Raw genomic sequence first — 17,835 nt, 5'->3', positions numbered from 1 at the left:
CAAAACTTGCTTATTTTTACGTGTTTCTATAGCTGGTCTACTAAAATTCCATAATTACAGACTCTACAGTACAATCGTAGAACTGTATCATTCATTTTTTCTTCCAAGTGTGGACTTGGAAGAATCTGACGATGAATATTCGAGTATGTTAAAGTATGTTACAAATTTTCATGTGAGATTGCATCAATCGCTTCAATCAGAAACGTCTAAAAAGCAGATGACTTCATTTATTCTTAATTTTGTCTACTTGCTGTTATGCAGAAATATAGATAAACAGCAGCTATTAAACAGATCTCATTCTTGATTCTTCTCTCATGTTGGTAGGGTCTAAGAGGAGAGCAGGGAGAAAGAGGTTCAACCGGCTTCCAAGGAGCACGCGGCCCTGGTGGCCAGAAGGTGAAATAAAAACTCTCCTCGACACATGCATATACATGAATACATTCGAGCATGCCTGCGTCTGAATTTCACACTAATCGGATGTTTGCTTATCATTTACAGGGGGAAGCAGGGCAGCCAGGTGTCCCAGGAGAAGCAGTGCGTATTCATATTTAGCAGCCTATAACGTCAGCGCATGACTGGCACATGCAGTCCCCAGACTCAGCCGTTTCCCCATGACTGAATCTTATTTTTTTTTATCTGTCCTCTACAGGGAACACCTGGTAAAGATGGCCTGCCTGGCATGAGAGGAGAGAAGGGAGAAGTTGGGCTCATAGGATTGCGAGGCCTCAAGGTGTGTGTGTGTGTGTGTGTGTGTGTGTGTGTGTGTGTGTGTGTGTGTGTGTGTGTGTGTGTGTGTGCGCGTTTTAATGGTTGTCTCTTTGATTAAAACTCAAACTGACTCTTGCAAGCTCTATCGGTAACCTTGATGAGCCCTTCAGACCAGATGATCACACTGCTTATAATTCTGCCACAGTCTGGATTCCAGGCCATTGTATCTGACATTCATCTGCTTATGTACCTTAGAGCCACCGAATTAAAGTTTTTGTGTGTGCAAGTGCGTATGTGTGTGTGTGTCTGCGTATGTGTAGAGAAATTGATTTGTCGAGTGCAGCGAGGCACATGAAAGACTCCCGCGTATGAATCATTCCTCTCAGGGATTCATGGGCCGCTGCAGACAGTACTAGCTGCCCTTCTGCCAGAGGCAACATGAACGCACTTACATAGCAGATAAGAACTTTTATCTGGGTTCAACATCCCTGACAGACCTCTATCTGTTGTCAGTAATGAGAAAGACAGTAATTGAAGGGTTTGTGCGCTCGTGTGTATGACTGACACATGAATGGTGCTTTATTCTTCCTAAATAGTCCCTCCCAGAGAGCGTTTCTTTTTCTGGCGTTGTTACTCACTGTCACAATGAGTGATTGACAGTTTGACTGAGCTTTAATGGCTTACAGGGGGAACGAGGCTCCAAGGGGGTTTGTGGACCAAGCGGACAAAAGGGAGACAAGGTGAGTAACATGGAGAGCTTGAGGAAAGTTTGTGTTGTGTCTGCTTGTTTTTGCTGGGAGTGACGAAATGCGTCTGTTCACAGGGGGATTCTGGGATTAATGGAAGACCGGGATTGCCTGGGAGGAAAGGAGAGCAGGTACGGATGCATGTATTTATGAGTGATGCACTGTATAAAATGATTTGTTCGCTCAACTTAACTTAGTTAAGTCATCTTGTTGCATTGACTCAGTTAAATTGTATTGACTTAATTCTCAAGGTTTTCTCAACTTAAAATGTTTACTTGACATCGCTAAATAATTGACCCAACTACTTATTTCAAGTTAACTGAACTTGCAATGTTTAGTTTTAATAGTTTCCTTCATTATCAAATTAGCAGAACTTGCCATATTTAGTTTAAATAACTTAACATACATTTTCAAGTTCACTGAACTTAATTTAGCAGATTTTCTCTGCTAAAAGAACAGACAACGAAATACATTGCACATTTTATCAAAGGTATTTACTTCCAATTTAGCAATTACAAACACTATTTTTATACGCATATTGAGATATTGCAACTTTAAACCTAAAACAAACTTTACTAAGCTTCTTAAATTTGGCCAAACTCCACATATAGCAAATGTCGAATCTGCTCTAGAAACAATTATACTGGGAACAATACATTAATAATCAAATTTAAAGAAGCATCACTTACCATATGTGATGATTGAACTATTAAAAAATCTGGCGAAAAGTATCCCAGGTGTCTGACTTCTGGTGTTTAATGGGGAGTTGGTAAACTGACTTAATGGTGTATGTTCTGCCACCTGCTGAACTGGAAGTATGGGACACAACTTAAAGAATACTGGTTCAGCAAATGTTTTTAAGTTGAGTTGACAAACACTCTATTGCAGACGAGTTAAGACAGCAAAACATTACCAGGTTAACTTGAATTACCAACTTTGTTGTTTCAACTTACACAATTGTGTTGAAAAAACTAAAATGCAGAATATTTTTTTACAGTGTGGAGGCATGTGATTTCTTCATTTCTGTTGTTATCATGTTTTGATGGCAAGATTTATTTCAGGGTGAAGTCGGGCTTCAAGGACCCATTGGAAGTCCAGGGAAGGAGGGACTCATTGGAGCCAAGGTTGGAGGATAATGCCAGTTTGACATTTACACTGCCGTTTCAGTCATTTTTAAACTGTTGAACAAACTTTAGTATTTGAGTTTTTTTTAGTAATATAAAGGTCAGAGACAAACAAGTGTGTCATTGAGTTTAGTAATTTGAAATTTTTGTCTGTATTTGTAATGTGTGCTGTTTAAATTTAAACCTTTTTAGCAAAATAATTGATGACTAATGTTCATTTTAACAATAATTTACAGAAACCACTCACAAAAATGTCAGTTAGTGTAAATATATTTTTGGATATCAAACAATTTGGTCAGGAATACTGTACATATCAACTCTATTTAAGCATTACAATACATAATTAAAATACATATATTTTACTCATCCTAATTTTAGTATTTATTTTTGTAATCTTTAGAAATAAACACTTTAAATCTTGTTTCTTTTTTTCAAACCATTACGTGTTACAGCTTTGTCAGGAAGTTGTCAGTTGTAATATTCATTCATTCATTCATTTTCTTTTCGACTTAGTCCGTTTATTAATCCGGGGTCACCACAGCGGAATGAACCATCAACTTATCAAGCACGTTTTTATGCAGCGGATGCCCTTCCAGCTGCAACCCATCTCTGGGAAACATCCACACACACTCATTCACACTCATACACTAGGGACAATTTAGGCCACCCAATTGTTTGGACTGTGGGGGAAACCGGAGCACCCGGAGGAAACCCACCCGAACACAGGGAGAACATGCAAACTCCAAACAGAAACATCAACTGACCCAGGCGAGGCTCGAACCAGCGACCTGTAAGGCGACACCCTACTGCGCCACTGCATCACCCAGTTGTAATATTATATTATATTATATTATATTATATTATATTTATTATATTATATTATATTATATTATATTATATTATATTATATTATATTATATTATATTATATTATATTATATTATATCATATTATATCATATTATATCATATTATATTAAATATTACAAGTACAGATTAGAAATTTTTACCAGATGTTGGTAACAATCAAAGAAATCTATGTATGACACATATGAAATGACTCATTGAAAATGAAAAAATGATGAACAAATAAAGAAGGGGAGCTTTAAAAAGGCAGTAGCTGAAATCTTTCAGTAGCTCTTCAGCAACCCTCTACCCTTTCTCATTGTAAATTAACATTAGCTGCTTCAGTTTAAACATCTACATTACCAGGATGATGCCAATCACCTGACTTTTATCCAATAGAAAATACAAAATAAAGGTCAGATTTGATTACCTCATTTTGGATATGAGAGGCTGCCATCACAAAAAAAGCCTTTAATATAAAGTATTAAATACATTTCAGTAGTTCAGTACTTTCTCCTTGTGGCAGTCCATTGTTATTACACATAATTTTTCCAGATTTATTTTGTTTTGTTATATTATTTTGTTTATATTGTTTGGGCCTTTAACAAAATCTGGTTCAATTCTTGCTTTTAGGAAAGTTTTTCCAAAAAAAAAAAAACTGTGACCTTTTGAATACTTTTTCCCCACTGTATCTGTTACACTGAACAACTATGAAACATGCCTTTTTATTCATGCTATTTTGAAACATTAAAGCACTTGTTTTGTAATATAATTTCTATGTAAATGAAATATCTTTCGTACATTTAATTTAATGCACACGCCAAAATGAAACCTCTTGTCTTTGACCAACAATATTATTATAAAATATTCAAAATGTCATTTTAACATGTCCTTTTGCCTAATTGTAAGTACATGTGATGTGCAATATGTACATTTAGAGCCAATAAATAAATAAAAAATTAAATAAATAATTAAAAATATATCAATGTTAGAAAAGAAATCACAAATAATTATTTAACTATAGAGACTTTGTTTTCAGCTTAACAATCTTATTGTAATGTATGCAATCTAATTAAACAATTGTATGATATTATAATGTATGATACAATCTGTAAATGTAATTGGTGCATACAGCATTGATGTGGAGATTGTTTTGACCTGAGTTTGTACTAGCTGTGTTTTATCTTTATTTTATGATTGATTGGCACAAAAATACTGGTTCTTTTAATAATCAAGAAGACAACTACATTAACACAGCTATGCTCTACTTTCCACTTTACAGTCTTTGTTATTCAAAGCATAAAGTTGAAAAATGTGCACTGAAACATTAAACAAACTGTGTAACATTTCCTTTGATGCCCAGGGGGACAGAGGTTTTGATGGCGTTACAGGGCCAAAGGGAGCACAAGGAGAGAAGGGTGAACGGGTGAGTCCCATTTAGCTCCCCTACTGTTTAAGCCTACCACGGCTGATCTCAGTCAAAAAGAGGCTTATCAAATCTTCCACCTTCCTCTCGCTTTCTTTAGGGCCCACCTGGCATCCCTGGCTCTCCTGGTCCGAGAGGTGTGGATGGACCACCTGGTCTAACAGGCCCTCAAGGACCTGCTGGAGGTAAAGGTCCTGAAGGCCTGCAAGGACAAAAGGTATTAAAAGAACTCTTTATGGGCAAAGAAACTATTAGATAATGACTGAACTGGAGTTGATATGTTTCTCTAAATATGTTGAAACTCAAACTTCATGGCAATTAACAAAACAGTGATTTGTGTAAGTTGAGTAAAGCTCATTCATTCATTTATTTTCTTGTCGGCTTAGTCCCTTTATTAATCCGGGGTCGCCACAGCAGAATGAAACGCCAACTTATCCAGCACGTTTTTACGCAGCGGATGCCCCTCCAGCTGCAACCCATCTCTGGGAAACATCCACACACACTCATTCACACACACACTCATACACTACGCTACCCAATTCAGCTGTAACGCATGTCTTTGGACTGTGGGGGAAACCGGAGCACCCGGAGGAAACCCACGAGAACGCTGGGAGAACATGCAAACTCCACACAGAAATGCCAGCAGAGCCGAGGCTCGAACCAGCGACGCAGTGACCTTCTTGCTGTGAGGTGACAGCCCTACCTACCCACTGCGTCGCCTCGAGTAAAACTTTTAATTAGAATAAATTAATGGCTATAACTATGTATATCTTTTAACTAATGCTGTCATATGCACTAGCTCAGACTAACCTTTCGAAAGTGCAGTTCTACATTTCCAAAAAATACACATGTTCTGGCTTCATTTTGTGTCTGATATAACCTGTGGTTCAGCGAACAAGTGAGTAATCAGAGCCGATTCAGTGTGGATGTGAGTTTTCTTACCAATTTAGAGCATGATTCAGACCATTCACTCTGCTCATTTCTTCATGACTAATTTGCCCATTGATTCCACACGTTTACAGGAGTGTGTCTCTCTCTAAACACACAGTACATTTAAAAGCTGTTGTATATTTTCTGTTTTATTGTATACCTTTTGTACAATTGGCAATATTATTTTCATTTATTTAATCATATAGTACAATTCACTAGTTATTTTTTATTTCCTTGTATTATGATTATTATTTATTTATTCCTGTGACTTGTGTATGTATTGATGTTGATGCAGTTCTGCTCCTGAATAGCCCTGCAGGAAACATTCATTCATATGCACTAGAAGCCATGGCTAGTTCATCATATGTGAGCCATTGAATATTTATTATAGGGAGAAAGAGGTCCTCCGGGCCCTGGTATGGTCGGGCCACGTGGCACTCCAGGAATCCCAGGAGAAAGAGGAGAACAGGTTACTTTAAGCACACACTTTGCCCTCTGCATTTGTTCTCGTCATGTCTGTCTTCACTAAATGTGTTTCTTTGTGTTGTGTCATTAGGGTGAAATAGGCCCTGAAGGATCAAAAGGAGACAGAGGAGAAGCAGGAATGACGGTCAGAATAAATGTTGTTTTTTTTATTTGTTCTGCTACTTGAGCCTCTTAATGAACACTCGAGATAAGTGACAATGACACAAGGACTGGTTGCTTCTCTCTGTACTGTTAAAGGAGGATGAGATTCGGACTTATGTTCGATCTGAGATGAACCAGCACTGTGGTGAGTGGATCTTTCATAATCGTCATTTATCTACAACAATTTACCATTTTCAATAATGAGGGTTTCAATTTCTGTGTCCAATTTTCTATATTGACATTTTATTTAAAGCTGCGCTTAAAGAAACAGAGGGCCCTATCATACACCCGGCGCAATCATTCACAAGACGTGTTTGGTGCGATTTGTTGCTATTTTCAGACCAGCACAACCCTAATTTTCATGTTTTGTGCAACATTGTTTAAATTGAAAATCCATTTGCGCCCAATTGTGGACTCATGGGTGAGCTGATGTTAAAAGAAAGTGGGTTAAGGTGCATTGTTGGCGCGTTGCTATTTTGAGGAACTGAAATAGACTGCATCACTGACTAACTAAAACCTGGTCTAAAGTCCAGCACAGAGTGTGCTAATTATGCACCTTTGCAGGTCCAAAACACTTACACATTGCTTAATATACACAGGATGTACAGCAATACACACATTTCTTTACATATTCAAAAAGTTAAAGGAATTAAATGTTACAAAAATTATTATTTTCTACATAAATATAAAAATCACTACCTTCATGCCTTATCTGGAGTGCTTTTTCAGTATATTCATGACAATTTGCATTTGTATAATGTTATTATTATTAATATTATTATTTATTATATGCATATTTATATTTGTTTTAATAAGAACAACTTTAGATTTGTTTAGAACTTTAGAAATGTACGCATCACCACAAAGGGGTAAAAGAATAGGACGTGTGTTTGGATATAGCTCAGTTTTTTGACCACAAATAACAATTTAACAACTTTGTTATTATTGTTAATTTATTTGTTGGCTAGAAATTAGAACTGAATTTAGAAATAGGTTTGAAACAAGTCTTTGCGCTTAACATTTAAATATGTAGGCTTATGGATGTCTTCAGTGGAGTGCATACAACACTGTTTCGGTATCCATGAAAGTGCAGGAGTAAAATAAAGAGTAAAAGTAAAGAGAAAAAGAAAGTAAAGAGGCCGAATGGAGGAGGCTCATTCTTTATCTTTGTGCTGCAGATGCTCTGTTTAACTATTCTCTCACTAGTGAAGTGTTCAGTTTTATCACTTTCAAACTCTGCCATGTAAATAGCAAATCCGCCATGGCGTGACACAACTAACTCTTAAAGGGAATGTGAGATGAGACTCTGATTGCTTTAATGACGATAGGCTCAAAACACATGCACAACTCATTAAAAGAATAAGCACAACCCTGTTAGACCATGCGCCAGAGCGCAGAGTGTATTTTTCTGTCCCTAAAATAGCAAAAGTGGATTCGGACATGTGCTTAATGCTTTTGCGCCATTCACTTTAGACTTTGCGCCTAGATCATTAAAATATAGCCCAGAATGTTAAAGGCATAGTTCACCCTTCGTCGACAAATGATATTTTTGTTGAACAAAAAGTATTTCTTTTCACTTAGAAATACACTTTACAGAACTAAAATAGATTGCAAATGCTGATTTTTATATCATTCTTCCTTTGTTCTCTCGATTTAAGTTTCTCTTTTTCTCTTTTTGTCTCAAAGCTTGTGGAGGTAAGTTGAATGAAATAGTCTCATTTTAACAAGTAGACATTTTCCTATCATTGCATCAGAAACTCATGTGCACACAGTATTCTAACTGTAAATGTGTGTGTGTGTGGCTGTCTTCTGTGGGTCTCGGGGTGTGTATAAAGCTTGTTGTTGATTATGTTCGTGAGCGTTTGTGTCCACATGGCTGAACTTTGAATTTTGTGCATGCTAAATTGTTGATGTCGAGCATGAACTTGGAGTACGTCTTCACATGCATGGATGCTCGAGTCTGAGTGCAGGTTTAGTGTTGGGGTTTGCTGTCATGCGTTTGTGTGTGATTGGTTGTGCTGGGCTTGTTCTCAGGTGTTCAGGAACTTCAGATACCTGTGCCAGTGCAGACTTACCGTAGTCGCTCCTCCACGTCCCCTGAGCACTCGCTAACCCGAGGGGACGAGGAGGGTGAGTTCAATCCTTTATTCATCAGTCTATCTTTCTCTTCATCTGCTTCTCCTCTTAGCTGAAACTCTTCAAAAAGTTTAAAGAAACAGCCCATACAAAAATAAAAATTCTGTCATAACTTGCTCACACAATTCTTGTTAGGTTTAAACACTAAATGACAGATTTGAAGGATTCTTTAGGATTGAGCTATTCCACAATAGCTCAAGCACTAAAAAGTTATCTGGTTTCAGAAGATTTTTTTAAAAGCCACAAGGACAGTTTTTATGGTGGTTAAACAATAATATTTTACTTTATATCAGTTTTATTATGCTTCAAAATAGCACATATCTTTAAAGTGTTGATTAACTTTAGGGCTGTGCGATTTGAAGAAAATATCTATCTTTTTTTAACAGATATTGCAATTTTGATTTGAATTGCGATTGAATTTTGTAGTCAAGCTTCAGCTTGATATTCTGTATCTTAGCTTCTTAGTCAAAAAAAAAAAAAAAAAACGTTTTTCACCAGCATAGACAATGCCACACTTTGAGCTAGACTGTAAGGATGTAGGGATGAAAGGAATGGTAAGAGAACAGTAAAGGGGATATGAAGTAAGAAGGTAAACAGTGAACAGGTAAGTAGGTTGACCGGGCGTCCTACGATGATGCTCAGAGACTTAGAGTAGTTTTACCGCTCTGTAATATTTTGGTAGAGTAATTTGGTAGAGGGTTACAGGATTGTTAATGGGAAGCGAGGAAATAGAGGGAGGGGGAGGGGGGTTGAGAGAACAAGAAGAACAGCGCTAGAGGGTTGATCTGCCTTAAATAAGTTTTAGGGAGTAGGTGATTGGTTAAGAAGACAAAGTGAGGCATGGTTCCACTGCCGAACCTTCGTTAACAAGTTAACTCCATTTCAACATTTAGAAATTAAACACTACTTTTTCTCTAGAGCAAACAGTTGTGAGTTATTAGCTAGTTACTTTTTAAAGTGCTGTTTGTTGTATTTCCTCGTGCTGTGGCAACAATTCTGCAACAGCTCTTACAAATGACCAGTTTTTGTTCGGTATCTGTGACTTTGAAAGCAAAATATTTTCATATTACGGACATGCTGTTTTTCTTTGATATGAATTTATCTATTAATGCTTCTGAAGCGGCAAACACCATCATCCCACGTATCCAAACTTTCCTGTTTGTTTATATTGTCGGCATTCCGCATAGTTCGGTTGCGCAATTCTGATTGGGCAAAATGAAAATGAGCTCACTCAATTGGCTAAGAAGACTGTCACACACAGACAGCACTCACGCATTTGTTCTGGGTGGGGGAAATTATATAATACATAGAAATTTCACATTGCAGTCTCCTGTGATTTAGCTATATGCAACGGTTTAAATTGCAATTCGATTTCGATTAATCTCACAGCCCTAATTAACATACTAAAGCATTTGTAAAATTATTATAGCTTTATTAATTTTAGCTTTAAGTTGTAATTCAATTAAATTTTATTTTAAGGTATTTAATTGCAACTTCACCTTTCATATGTATGCGTTTCATATATTTCTATTCATATTTTGACACACAATTGAAGTTATTATGAAATATACATCTATAGACATACTTAAAGGCACAACGTGCAATTTTTGCAGTTGAAGCAAAGCAAGAACGTTGCATGAAAGCAGCAGAGCTTTTATTATGCCTGAATCCACCACTTCCGGTTCTTCCACAACACTGTTTTATTATGCTAAATACATTTTAGGCTTCTGTTATAAAGCTGATCTGTGCAGTCTAATAAAACGCACCACTTATCTTTCATAATCACACCTTATAAAAACAGTCTGCTGAAACTTTTCGATTGACATCCTCCCTTTATACATAACATCTGAGTGGGAAAGTCCCAACCATTAGTGATGATCTTTTCCTCATTAGCATAAACAGTAGCCCTGAGTGAGAAGCAAGCGTCTGCCATTAAAGATTTGTATTGTACCTGCCGAAGATAATGTCAGTGACCAAAAGGCATTATAAATGTTAAGTGCTACTGCTTTTGCCATTTTCAGTTTTCCACAGTTATAACGTTAGTCCGACAGTCACCAAAACGGCACAATTTGAATCAAAACCTAAAAAGAGCAGATTCAAAGAGTTATAAAAAAATAGCTTGTGGGGTATTTTAGCTCAAACTTTACAAACTTCACACACACTATTGGGACATCAGAGACTACTTTAAAAGGGGCATAATACACTTTTTAAAGCATCTTTGGTGTTTTCGTGTTTTCTATGAAAACCAAGCTGGAAATTGAGGGTGGTCATTAGCATGACCACACAGCACACGGTCCATGTCTCTAGCTTTTTTGAACAGTCTTCTAAATATTTGAGATCTAGTTCTAGTGGTTTCTGGATATTTTAATGAGAAAAATTTTTTTACATGTTGTGCGGTTAGAAACACTATAGAGTTAAGCTAATTGCATTTAATAAAACTGTAAACCAGGGTGCCCAAACTTTTTCTTATGAAGGGCCAAAAACCAAACTTGATTGAGGGTGGTGGGCAAAAGCTAAACATACCAAACTGTATTACATTAAGGTTTCCATAGTAACTTCTTAATTTAATCATATTTAAAATATATAGGAAAAAACACTTTAATCATATTAATAATTATATATATATATATATATATATATATATATATATATATATATATATATATATATATATATATATATATATATATATATATATATTACATTTTATAATGTACTTTTTACAATAAAACAATCTCATTTATAACACAGTGGAGTTGTTTTTTATTTACAAAAATAATAAAATTTCACTCAATAGTAAATTATATGTAATAATAATAATTTACATTTATATAGTGCTTTTCTGGACACTCAAAGTGCTTCCAACACACACCAGCTGATTGGTGGAGAGTAGACAGAGTGATGAAGCCTGTTATGATATTGGGATGATTAGGAGGCCATGATGGACAAAGGCCAGTGGGAAAATTTGGCCAGGATGCCAGGGTTAAACCCCTACTCTTTCATCCTTCGTTTTTTCAAACCCTACAGAGAGTCAGGACCTCGGTTTAACATCTCATCGAAAAGATGGAATATGTGTCCTAAAAGTGTTTTTAGCAACGTGCCACACATATATATCTGTCAACATAAAAAAAAACATGTTTTAGGCGTTTATTGCCCTTTAAAAAATCTGAATAGCTCACATTTAATTGAAGCATTTAAATTCAGTTTTGCTTTTTTTTTTGTGGCTCAGCAAATAAACAAACAAACAAACAAAGGGTTATGTTAAATTAGAAACGACTATCTCTCCCCAACTTTCCCCATCACTTGTCCATCTCTTGGTTGGCGGGCCAAATCAAAGGTTACCATGGGCCAACTTTGGCCTGCGGGCCTTTGTTTAGGCATCTCTGTTGTAATTTATATTGCATTTTAAGTGACTGCCTTTAACATGCATTTACGTGTCCAGAAACAACACATTTAGTTATCATAATGTGTATTTTTTTAACTTTTTTCCACAATGGCAGTCACAATGAAAGATTTAAAACATCTCATTGTCATCTTTGAAAGAACGTCATATAGGTAGAGATGAGCAAAACATGAGGGTGAGAAAATGATGACAGAATGTATTTTTCTCTTTAAACTACCTCTTTAAACAGAAACCATGTTTCTGCAAAGTGGGATATGTTAAATATCTGCTTGTATTTAACAGTATCCAGTTGCACATGTACATTCATTGCTTTCAACCTGTTGACAGCATTAAAAGCTCTGATTTCCAAAAAGCCATCACCTCCTATGCACGTTTTTTATTTTGATGCAGGTCAAAAGCTACGTGTTGTGATGAACACAAATGATCCAGACTACGAGCACATTTACTCTATAGAGACCTATGATGATGACGCTCCAATGGTGGAGATTGCTGACTACGACAGCACTGTCAATAAAAGCCAGGGTACGCTAGTCTCTTCCTTAAAAATTGTGTGTAGTAGCTATGTGTAGCTGACGCGGTGTGATGTCTTGATATTTCAGCAGGTCGAACAAACTCTGTCGATTCATTAAAAGCCGAAAGGACAAAAAGAGAGGTGAAAGTTGAAGGTAAGCAATCTGTTATGATTCTTCATGGAGATTAAAGGCTTGATTTTGTCATGTTTGTGCATGAGTATGTTGGAGAGCCGACTGTGGAAATTTACAGTGTCAATGCTGCATATTTTTATGCATTTTACTGCTTTGTTGGGGACAAAATACGGCAGACTGCTGTGTGTGGGAAAGTATTAAGCTCTTTGTTTGGTGTCACTCCCTTGAAACACCTAACAAAAATTCTGATGATTGATTATCATAATTTGGTAGTCTGTAATTGCTGCTCACTGTTGTTCTTTGCTCCTCACTTCCTGTTGTTTGTCTGTGTATCTGCTGCATGCTGTCAACCCGCTGACTCATCTGTATGACAGCTCTTAGTATGAGATTGCACACAGCTGTCCTGCCACAGAAAAGAGCTGGACATTTCCACAGATCTCTTGCGGTGCTCTGAACTATAGAGAGATGCAGGGATGACGAGTTTAAAAGTTGATTCTGCATTTGATGAGGTGTTGTTCCTGTATTGTTCAGTTTGCTGTTGTTCACTGTGTTGACTTTCAGATGTGTCTGCACACTCGGCTGTTTAATAGAGAAACAGCCAAACCTTCATTTTATTTTGTTAATTAGTTATTAGGATGTGTGCACATACTGTACATACTCTACAAATCTGTAGGTAAAATGTTTGGGGTATACTACTAAATTCCTGATCCACTGTCTGATTTTTTGGTAAAACATGAGTCACACTTTACAATAAGGTTTATTAGTTAATGTTAATTAATGCATTTACTACCACGAACAAACAATGAACAATACATTTACTACAGTATTTATGTATGTTAGTAAACGTTAGTTAATGAAAATACAGTTTTTCATTGTTAGTTCATGTTAACTCATGGTGCATTAACTAATGTTAACAAGCACGGACTTGGATGTTAATAATGCATTAGTAAATGTTCAATTGTGACTAATAAATGCTGTACAAGTGTTGTTCATGATTAGTTCATGTTAGTTAATGCATTAACTAATGAACCTTATTGTAAAGTATTACCAAAACATGAATATTTATTTAGTTATTTGTTTGTTTGTTGATTTTATTATCCAATAAACTAGAAGTTTAATATTGAGTGAACATTTCTGACAATTTGAAGCAAAATAAAAGTTAAGTAAATCAGTTTTTCTCTCAAGATGAAACTAAAAGCCATACTTGAATTAACGTAGAACTTTAGGATATATTGTTAATTGAACTATGGCTGTTTAGTTTCACTATGTGTAAAAACTTGAGTGGTTTAAGTGTTTAAATGTAATGTGTATTTATAAAGCGCATTTATTGTGTATGGCCATACACCTAAAGTGCTTCACAATCATGAGTATGGGGTCTCTCCACACCACCACTTGTATAAAGCGACGGCAGCCACAGGACAACGTTAAAAAAAGTTTTTGGTGGAGTGATAGAGATAATTTGGTTAATTGGGAGGCCATGATGGGTAATTTAATGCAGATGGAGGGAATTTGGCCAAGACACCAGGGTACTCTTTATGAGAAGTGCCATGGGATTTTTAATGACCAAAGAGAGTCAGGAACTCGATTTAATGTCTCATCCTAAAGATGGCGTTCACTGACAGTATAGCGTCCTATTTACTATATGGGGTATTAGGACTAACACAGACAGCAGGTTGAGTGCCCCCCTGCTGGCCTCACTAACACCACTTCCAACAGCAACCTAGTTTTCCCATGTGATCTACCATTCAGGTACTAAGCAGGCTCAAGCCGCCTTTCCACTGCACACGACATTCTGACATTACTGTTGGAATACGCCCCCTTGTGGCAGTCGCATAGAATTTTCTATTTTGTCGTGCACCGTGGGAGAGAAGCTGATTCTCGCAGTGCCTGAAATAAAGGAGTGCAAAAGCAATATATACATTTATGAATAGACTTTTTTTGTGATTTAAAAAAAAAAAGAACTACTATTTCTCATCTTGCATGCATGGACCTGCTTAGACAACACTGAAATAGATCATGTCCGGTTGGCCGGTCGCATACAGTTTAGTTGCAGGAGTTTTGGTCGCAAATATTTTAACGGATCGACATGATCGGAACTCCACGCAGCTCCCAGACTACTGTCCATTGGAATTGAATGACCTCCAGTCTGTCACTTTACATGTGCATTGGAAAGGCGGCTTCAGCCCTGCTTAGTTTCAGTGAGTAACCAGTCTTGGGCTGCAGAGTGATATGGCTGGATATATATTTTATTTTCCATCATTTTCTGAATCCTGTATTGAGAATTTATATCTGAAAAATGAATTTCTATTATTTGTGCAACTGCTATTACAAATTCCGATTCCATATATGCCATGCAGATGTAAATTCTGTTGTTAGTGAAGTGATTTGATCAGAACAGCTCTTAATAGCATCTTGTTATATACAGTAATTGCATTTACTGACTGAATCAAAGAATTAGTTAATGTGGATCCTAAAAGTGAATTTAAGGAAAGCTGTTCTGGTCTTGGCCAACATTCCCCTGACTTATTCTTAGATTAAGGGGTTCAAACTACTACGTTTAAGATTTTCTTTGCTGAATATTAAGTGTTGTTAACGTTTTATCTGAAACAGAAATCTTTTGTGGTATAATGAATCCATTTACTGTCAGTTTTAATTAATGTAAAGCACTCTTGGTGAATAAAAAAAGCCTAGTTTCTCTTGAGTTTTTTTCCCCTTAACTTCGTCAATTGGTGAAGTTTTTTTCCTCGCCAATGTAACCACTGGCTTTTTTAATTCAGCAAATTATTATTATTAGTTTTTTATTTCTTAATTTATTTTTCAACAGAACAACAGTGCTGAAGTACAGCAGTTTTTTTAGACATTCTAACAAATGCATACAAATGCTTCAAAGCAAGGACAAAAATAAAAGGAAATTATTAAAAAAATTTTGAAAGTCACTGAGTACCCTCAAGTAAAATCCAGATGGAGGACCAAATGCGCCAGAACACCTCAGATCTTTAGTCTAAATCATAGGTTAATTTTTCCAGACGTAGAAGTCGGGTTGCCTGCCTGAAGTATCTGAGCAGTTGACCATAATAATAATATACCTTTTTTGGCCAAGTATGTACAAAAAATTCAATACACATTCTTTGTCATGATCAAGACACATTTCCAATGTAAAATTCAGAAGGTATACCATTGGGGACAATCTCAAGAGTTCATTTCTTTACAAGAAAAAAATCCTCATGCCTGCAAGCTTTTGAATGTAGCTGTGTAATTATTCCCTCATATGTGTTTTTAGATCCGTGCATCTTGCCTATGGAAGAGGGTGATTGTTCCCGCTATACCCTGCGCTGGTACTTTAACTCTCAGGTGGACGCCTGTAGACCTTTTATCTACAGCGGCTGTGGAGGAAACGCTAACCGCTATTTACAGAAGGAAGAGTGTGAGAAACTCTGTCTACAGCAGTAAGAAGGTACATTACCACTCAGCTCCGAAGATGAAAAACATACGCATTAATGCATGTGGACCGGATAGAGATGGGATTTTTCACACTGTATCTATATATTCTGCATTATAGAATCGTGAAGGCAAGAGGATTTCCAACTCATTAATGATATGAAACCCCTAAACCTCAGTGTTGACCAATGCCATCATGCACAGGAGATTGATGGCAACACTTTTTCCTTGACGGGATGAGCAAATTTTAATTATTGATCCCATTTTATTTTATTTATTTGTTTGTCTGTTGAGCTGACAAACATCTGTCAATCTTGCCGCCAGACTAAATCTGCCTACATTTGCATCAAAGACAAAAAGTCAAACAGGAATTTTCCTCATGAACATCTTGTACATTAGTCCAGCCAGTAACAGCACAGCATTATCTTTCATTTCTCACTTAATCCTGGATGTCGCATATTTACACCCACTGACATTTTCTCAGGTGCTAAAAACAGACACGAGAACACACAATGTAATATTCCAGTTCCTTAAGACCTGTTCTTAGAATAAGCCTACGCTGTACAGAATTGTACTGTAAATGTAGATCTGTATTTTTATCAGCCTTAAAATGAGAATGAATGTTCTTCTATTATTAAATGTTGCATGTTGTGTACAGTACATGGACAAACGGTGCTATTTTTTAAAGATATTTTTATATTGTTGATTGGATTTGTATTGCTTTTTGGTTAAATTCCGTGTTTGTTCCATTACAGTTTACATTTTCTTTGCACAAGATGCAGTTTTGATAGCACATGTAGTCATTTTCCATATGTTGTAATGTGATCGGTCTCTTTTTCACATGTTCATTATTTACTTAGGAATAAACTTCGGAATTTAAAGGGAAAATAAACATGAAAACAATACAAAATGTCTGAATTGTCTCATTTTAACTATAAATATTAACAAGTACAGATCTACATTTGACTGGTCTCACGTCAACCGAAAGGTCCATTTGTGGTTCACTATCAGAACTAAAGTCACTGCAATCTGCTTTATCAATTTGCAGTTGCTCTGCGTTGTTGTCTTTTGGAGGGGATTTGTGTTGCGCATCAATCCTAGTCACACATCTGATGATTCAGTAATGGTTCTGGAGCGTCTTGTTAAGATGCCAACGTACACTCATTACTACTCTTCCAGAACTGTCACTCAAGCGCTGTTTTCATATTCATTTCTACTCATATTTATTCATTGACTGCATTTTGGCCAGTCCATCTGTTAGGGTATTTTGTTTTATATTCTTACGCCTGCTTAATAGCGCATTGTTTGAGTGCCAGCGTGTATTTTTATTCTGTTCACTCTTGAGATGAATCCGCCATTGTGCCTTTTAATGAGTTTGTTGCATTGTCGGTCTCTGAATAGCGTGCATCAAATTTTCTGTGGTGCTCCAGATGTCAAACAGTGTCTTAATCTATATCAGATGGTGCATTGAATATTAATATAAATGGATGCTTTCTTCATTCTCTAGGATTGTTGCGCATGCTTTTAAAATGGCTCTTTCCATACCTACTAATCTTTGGGAAGGAAGGAGTGTGTTTGGAAACCATAAACGAAAAAAATATATATTTTGTCCCTCTCAGATCTTTTTTTTTCATCTTTTTCCTTTAAAAGAAAATTGAAGAGGATTTTGAGCTAAAACTGTGGTGTTTGGTGATTTTATTTAATTTAGAGATTAAAAGTAATTGTAATAAGTAAAACACAATAAAATGAATGCCTGTTGGTCCTGATGATAAATAGAGGTATTAAGATGGAAAAGAATGGGCCTGTGCA

The 17,835-nt window shown here is 36.3% G+C and overlaps 2 protein-coding genes across 6 annotated transcripts in view; both read left to right on the top strand.

The window, feature by feature from the left end:
• Positions 1 to 16,936, top strand: part of col7a1 (collagen, type VII, alpha 1) — a 127,376-nt gene extending 110,440 nt beyond the window's left edge. For 2 of the 5 annotated variants that reach the window (XM_087257675.1, XM_087257676.1), the window contains exons 104-119: positions 325 to 396; positions 499 to 534; positions 650 to 730; positions 1,395 to 1,448; positions 1,532 to 1,585; positions 2,516 to 2,578; positions 4,786 to 4,848; positions 4,949 to 5,065; positions 6,170 to 6,247; positions 6,335 to 6,388; positions 6,502 to 6,550; positions 8,440 to 8,535; positions 12,335 to 12,466; positions 12,544 to 12,609; positions 15,869 to 16,042; positions 16,148 to 16,936. In XM_087257675.1, the coding sequence (XP_087113801.1) occupies positions 325 to 396; positions 499 to 534; positions 650 to 730; positions 1,395 to 1,448; positions 1,532 to 1,585; positions 2,516 to 2,578; positions 4,786 to 4,848; positions 4,949 to 5,065; positions 6,170 to 6,247; positions 6,335 to 6,388; positions 6,502 to 6,550; positions 8,440 to 8,535; positions 12,335 to 12,466; positions 12,544 to 12,609; positions 15,869 to 16,038 (1,185 nt within the window). In that variant the 3' untranslated portion in view covers positions 16,039 to 16,042; positions 16,148 to 16,936. Of the gene's footprint in view, positions 1 to 324; positions 397 to 498; positions 535 to 649; positions 731 to 1,394; positions 1,449 to 1,531; positions 1,586 to 2,515; positions 2,579 to 4,785; positions 4,849 to 4,948; positions 5,066 to 6,169; positions 6,248 to 6,334; positions 6,389 to 6,501; positions 6,551 to 8,091; positions 8,536 to 12,334; positions 12,467 to 12,543; positions 12,610 to 15,868 lie in introns of all 5 variants that reach the window. The other 3 variants (XR_015493959.1, XR_015493960.1, XM_087257677.1) reach the window with 2 other exon arrangements.
• Positions 1 to 17,835, top strand: part of pfkfb4b (6-phosphofructo-2-kinase/fructose-2,6-biphosphatase 4b) — a 514,755-nt gene that overhangs the window by 302,815 nt on the left and 194,105 nt on the right. The gene's annotated exons all lie outside the window — the stretch shown is intronic.

The sequence above is a fragment of the Danio rerio genome, chromosome 6, assembly GCF_052040795.2.
Source record: "Danio rerio strain M-AB ecotype USA chromosome 6, GRCz13ab, whole genome shotgun sequence".
NCBI classification, from domain to species: domain Eukaryota; kingdom Metazoa; phylum Chordata; class Actinopteri; order Cypriniformes; family Danionidae; genus Danio; species Danio rerio.
The sequence above is the reverse complement of the archived record's forward strand: the minus strand, read 5'-3'. Positions and strand labels throughout refer to the sequence as shown.